Source organism: Eurytemora carolleeae, unplaced genomic scaffold (assembly GCF_000591075.1).
Source record: "Eurytemora carolleeae unplaced genomic scaffold, Eaff_2.0 scaffold285, whole genome shotgun sequence".
Lineage (NCBI taxonomy): Eukaryota > Metazoa > Arthropoda > Copepoda > Calanoida > Temoridae > Eurytemora > Eurytemora carolleeae.
The window spans coordinates 256173-262597 of NW_019396196.1; the positions used below are offsets into that span (position 1 = coordinate 256173).

A 6425-nucleotide genomic window follows, 5' to 3' on the forward strand; every position below is an offset into this window, starting at 1 on the left:
CGGGGGGGGGGGGGGGGTAAATATCAGGCAAATTAGGTGAAAAGAAAAATGATAATAGCAGAATGTGTTTAGAAATCCCTTGGGAGATTACAGGGGGATTTCGAGTGGTTTTTAGAGTTTTACAAAGGTTAGAATGAATTTGTGCATTTTGGTAAGATAATGTTGGAATTTTAATGTACATACATTAAATACAGGGGAATTATATATATATGTTATACATATTTGTTGTATAAAGTATTCTTACATTTGGCATAGGTGTTTAATTGTTTGTTCGTTATCAAACGCCGTGGCAAAAAAAAATAGAATGTCCACCTTGTTCATAATGCACCAAGAAACAATGTTTGGGGTAAAAAAATTGTATTACATTTTTCCGACCCCTTTCTTAGCACTTTTTTCAAATCTTCCTGCTACTACTACTTAAGTTAGCTAGCCTTAATAAATGGGCGTTGAATATTCATTACAACCCTAGCTATACCTATACTCTAAAAGCTTTTTCTATGGGTGGGGGCTTCCCCCCAAGTTATATGCATAGATTCAGACCCCCCATCCTTTATAGGGTTAAGCAAGAACTCTCATATTATCTTTACCTTGTACATTTTAATTCTAAAAACTTGAAAAGAAAATTTAAGTTCAGAAGAATTTTATAATTATTCATCCTTTTAAACTTTTAATTGTTTACTAAAAGTATTAAAAACTTCCAAAAAATTTCATCCTTTACTTGGAAGATGGGTTGCATTCAGAAAATTTAACATATAATTTAAATATAAAATATTCGCGGGCAAACAGAACTAGAAAATATGTACAGCTCCAGTTTTAAGATCATTTTTTTTTAGTAATGGAATACTATTTATAATTTTTTATTTGAAATTTATCTGACGAATCCGTTAAATTAATTTTCGGTTTTAGGAATTGGACAAGGGTGATAAAATATAGTGTAGTGTTTAAAATCACATTCTGTTTTATTTAATTTTAAATGTTAAATTCTCTTCATCGCCTACATCAATTCAATCAATGCTATAAATCTTACAGCTTACACTGCTCCACTCACAAACTAAAATCAACATAGGAAACTTAGCTTGATATATCAAGTAGGAAAGATAAACTTTGTTTGACAGGGTCGACTTTGAAGTGTCGCAAAGCCTTGGGCATTGATTTTACTGTTCTAACTCACTTATGCCTTTTTTTAGCAATTTACAATTACATTTTAGCACTGTAAAGCACTTGTTGTTAGCTTTGGTTTTAAAGAAATAATTGGCAAAATTCTCATCGATTTTTACTTGAGATCTTTAAATCACAGTGCCTTCATTGCCCAAAAAGAATCTAAGGTAAGGCTTCGCTTAACCAACCTATGTATATACAGGGTGTCCGCTTAAATCTGAGAATTTTCTAACAGCTATTTCTCTGTCATTTTTTGGAATTTTTACAATCTGTAAAAAGATTTGAGGAACTGTATATGAACAGTTTGCAATGTAACAAAATATCCGCAACAAAGTGTTGCAGAAAAAACACAATATCAGTTTTCATATTCACCAGTATTTCGATAAAACGTTTCACGCGCAGTTATATCTTTCTTTGGTCTGACGGGTTAGATAAAACTAATTGTGCATGAAAATTGGCAATATTAAAAGGACACCCGGTATATACTACTAAATAGTTATTGTAGGAAAAATTAACTTTCACTTCGTTACCAAAAAAAAGAAACTAAGATAAGGCCCCACTTAACCTTATTATACTACTAAATAGTCAATGTAGGAAAGATTAAGTATCATTTCATTTCCAAAAAAAAACAAGATAAAGGCCTCACTTAACTTTACTTTGTATAAACTACTAAATAGTCAAAGTAGGAAAGTTTAAGTCTCTTCATTTCATTACCAAAAAACAAGATAAAGGCTTCTTTACTTAATTTTACTTTGCGTCAACTACTAAATGGTCAAAGTAGGAAAGATTAAGTCTCTTCACTTCATTACCAAAAAACAAGATAAAGGCTTCTTTACTTAACTTTACTTTGTATAAACTACTAAATGGTCAAAGTAGGAAAGATTAAGTCTCACTTCATTACCAAAAAAAACAAGATAAAGGCTTCTTCACTTAACTTTACTTTGTATCAACTACTAAATGGTCAAAGTAGGAAAGATTAAGTCTCACTTCATTACCAAAAAAAAACAAGATAAAGGCTTCTTCACTTAACTTTACTTTGTATAAACTACTAAATAGTCAAAGTAGGAAAGATTAAGTCTCTTCATTTCATTACCAAAAAAAAACAAGATAAAGGCTTCTTCACTTAACTTTACTTTGTATCAACTACTAAATGGTCAAAGTAGGAAAGATTAAGTTTCATTTCATTACCAAAAAAAAACAAGATAAAGGCTTCTTCACTTAACTTTACTTTGTATCAACTACTAAATGGTCAAAGTAGGAAAGATTAAGTTTCTTCACTTCATTACCAAAAAGCAAGATAAAGGCTTCTTCACTTAACTTTACTTTGTATCAACTATTAAATGGTCAAAGTAGGAAAGATTAAGTCTCACTTCATTACCAAAAAACAAGATAAAGGCCTAACTTAACTTTACTTTGTATAAACTACTAAATAGTCAAAGTAGGAAAGATTAAGTCTCTTCACTTTACTACCAAAAAAAACAAGATAAAGGCTTCTTCACTTAACTTTACTTTGTACAAACTACTAAATAGATTGTAAGATTGTAAAAACGTATTATTTCGACAAAACAAATTATCTAAAAAGAAAGTTGTAATGGTTATCGAGATTGAAATGCGTGAATGTTCTTTATTGCACTAGAATTTATGTAACAAACCTTACCACGTTATGCTTAAGTTAATTTTATAAATAGAAATCTTTAACTCCTCTTATTGAAGATATATTGAGAAGAGAAAACATGTTTTTAATTTCTGACACTTACCAGGAAAATCTGCTTTCTCATACTTGTGCGTAAAATTAAAACTAGAGGAGCTACGATGGTCACAAAGGTGCTTGAATTTAACTTTCTCCTTTTGTCTAATTTGCAGTGCGCGCTGTTACATGAACATCATTTTTTTAACAAACATCTTTTTTTGCAAAGATTTTCTTTCAGGTGCAAAATTTGGCAAATGTTTTTATTTATTTTCATTATGAACATTCGCCTTTATAAGTATGTCAAAATTTGTCCCTGGTATAAAATAAATGCAAAAAACGACCTAAAAACGATGCAAAGACTAACGTGCTGTAACGATCATCTTTGAGAGTTTTCCAATTTTTATTTTTTTTCGAATAAAGTTTAATAAAATAATTAATATAATACAATTTTGAAAGTTTTATAGATTTTTTTCGTAAACCAATCCACCACGATTAGGAATAGACTAATTCTTACCACAGCGATGAGCTGAGAGAGTTTGAGCTTGAGCTTGACTGTAACGGCCTCTGTAATATTTGAGACTGGTCTAACCAACTTGTTGTAGTTAGATAACAGGTCGTCATACAGGCGCTTTGCGTCAGGATTACCACCCCTAGGAATAATAGAATTTAAAGGGACTGCAAACGTAATTTATAGAGAGGCAGGTTCGTTTTACAACGGCGCCCTCAAAATCTTTGTTCGATCTAGAATGAGTGAGATATCCCTGTATATCTCTTTAAAAACAAATTTTTAAAGTTTTGGTTTTTCTGTAAAAAATATTTACGGATTTTTGTTGCAAAAACAGTTTGGGTATTTTTTTTAATTTAAAGTTTTCAAACCAGAAAAACGTCGATATCTTACACAATAATGATCAGATAAAGGTTTAAAAGGTTCTTGCTCCTCTTTAGATTAAGTGTTTCTTAAAATTACGACACTCCCTTTAACAATTATAAAACACATCCCAACCTTAACAGTATTTAATTGTAATCTGTAATTCAGTATATTTAAAAAGAGTATTGTTTATGTCCAATTCTTTAAAAGGTTTAAATACCCCTCCTTGAACAAAATTTTTTTTTTAAAGTAAATATTTGCAAATTATCTTTTTTCCATCTCATAATCTGAGTTCGCTTCACTTCTATATCATTTGACATCTCAATCTTTTTTTTCAAATTACCTTTTGTTTGTTTATATTCTTGTGATTTTCAACAATTTTTTATCTATTTTTATCGATTTTGATGGTTATCATATGGTTAGAACTGACGCGGGTCAACTATGGTCAACCCAGACCGAAATATATTTTCCATAAACGTGAAACTAACATCTACTTTTTTTACTCTACAGAGGTTTGGTCCATCACCATCACTGACTTTTAAATTAACAGATTGCTTTTAATGGTACAAAAGCACAAGTAAATAAATTGATTAGACTTTAAAAATGAATCACAATTGTGAATACATATAAATTTTACACATGTTTCACTCTAGGAGCTAAACGACGGCAGGAACCAAAAATTCAGGAAAGTTATTTTGTTTAGTTATTAAATAGCGTAATTTAATGGTACCCTCCATGCATAGATGACAATACCCTATTTCTCAAGGATCGATACCCTTGAAACATTATCTGATATATGATGTGGAAAATGATCTAGCTTGAACAGTTTTAAATCTGATGAGTTAATTCTGTCTGTTTTCCTGAACAAGAAATGCGCAATTCACTTTTTGTAAAGAAACCACAATCAAAAATAGTTAGTTTCATAAATTATAAACATAATTCACAATTGAATAGACTAAACATTTCAGGGAACATCGGGCATTGGTATAGCTTCAGAAGGTTAACTTGAAATTTAGCTTACAGTCACTTTATTTAGTTTAAAGACGCTGCAATAAAACATATTTTGACGCATTCCACACTAAAAAAGTTGAAGAATCTACTTTTTATTAATAGCAATATATCTATTTTTTAGATAGGGAAAGTATTATTTAAAAAGGAACCTTGAATTCGAGTTTTTAACATATAAAAGAGTGTTCGCTGTTTGTCTTTCTGTATTTTATTCTAAAATCCCGGGCAGCCGAAGTAAATTTGAATTTCCGAGCCGGGTAAACCTTTCCGGTCCCAGTTTGTTCTGTACCTAGCTCTATGGACGGGACTAGCCGGTGCAACAGTTGGTTGACGCTTCATAAAAGGTTGAATTTACTTTTACTAAAGGGGCAGAGGTGCGTGAAATGAGTGGTCGGTGCCTTTTAAGGACAACTCCAGCCAAAGCTGGGTTCTCCTGCTAGTTTAACATTTAACGGTTTTGTAAAATATTTCCCACAAACTGTAAACTCTCCCAGTCTGTTTAGAAATGGTTGAATTATGTTGAAACAGTTAATAGAGTTCTCATTTCTCTTCTAAGTATTCAAACATCTGTCAGGTATAGTTTCAAAGTATTTCAAATCTGCAAGATATTAGAAACATATCAAACAACCACAATCACATAAATTAACTCATTTGTCTTATGTCCGGGACTTACCTTGTAACCGGAAGTAAAAGAAACACTGTTCCCGCCAGATAGATTGATATCAGGCTGTAAAACTTCATTGTTCTGGAATCTTCTATATAAATATCTTAATCCTTTATGCGACCATTTTTAAACTAGGTGAAACATGTTCCCGCATTTTCTGAAATATTTGATTTGGATTAAAACTTTGATATCTAAAAATATGCATTCTCTCTTAACGTTAAATCTAAAATGAGTTCAATCAGATATTTGATTGAACCGTGAGCTGAGAACTATGTTAAAATGAAATGAATTAATCAAGTCTTGAACTAGAATAGGAAAATATTTAGGTTGAGCACGAAATCTGAGAAGAGCCAACATTGAGAGTTTTACTCAACACTTCTTCTTTCAGTTGGCACAGTTGACAGGTTTAGATCATTTAGAAATATATCATTTTTAAACTAGACATTTAAAGGGAGTACCCCTAGACATGGTAGAGTGCAGTTGTAAAGGATTCATTTGAGACCAATGAGACGTTTTTGCGGTATATTGTAACAATGGGTGATTTTGTTGATCTTTTACGATCAGCGATTCAAGGATCTTTTTAGATCGCTGAGATCATAGCTGGCTAGGGGCCTCCCCCCCCCCCCCCTTTATACCCTTCGGTTGGACTTTTGAATCCTATTTTGAATCCTAACGGATTTATTTGAGTTTGCATGTGAATTCTATAAATAACCCAAGCCAAGCTGAAAGTTCCGTTATTCCAGGGGCACGGGGGCTGGGGGGCTAGCCGGCCAGCTCCCGGGGAACTAGGGTTAAATGAGAGCCCAGGGTGGAGCGAAATGAAGGGAAAAGATTTAGTTGATCATCAGCTCCCTTAACTAGAGGTTCCCTTGAAGATTCCCCATCACTCTGAAATAACTTCAATTCATAATACTTGATTCGTATAGTATCATCTTTTTAGTTTTTGTATCTTTGTAAATAATAAAACTGTAAGAAAAACCGACTCGTTGAATATTAATAATACGAGTGATTGCCTTGATTAATTTCACTTCATATTG

The 6425-nt window shown here is 31.9% G+C and overlaps 1 protein-coding gene across 1 annotated transcript in view; it reads right to left on the reverse strand.

Annotated features, from left to right (window-relative positions):
• LOC111697868 (acetylcholine receptor subunit alpha-like) overlaps nucleotides 1-5541 on the reverse strand; it is a 38075-nt gene extending 32534 nt beyond the window's left edge. The window contains exons 1-2 of the mRNA XM_023468004.1: nucleotides 5398-5541; nucleotides 3363-3498 (exon numbers count right to left, since the gene is read on the reverse strand). Coding sequence (XP_023323772.1) covers nucleotides 3363-3498; nucleotides 5398-5465 — 204 coding nt within the window. The 5' untranslated portion in view covers nucleotides 5466-5541. The remainder of the gene's footprint in view (nucleotides 1-3362; nucleotides 3499-5397) is intronic.
• Nucleotides 5542-6425: the final 884 nt, after the last annotated feature.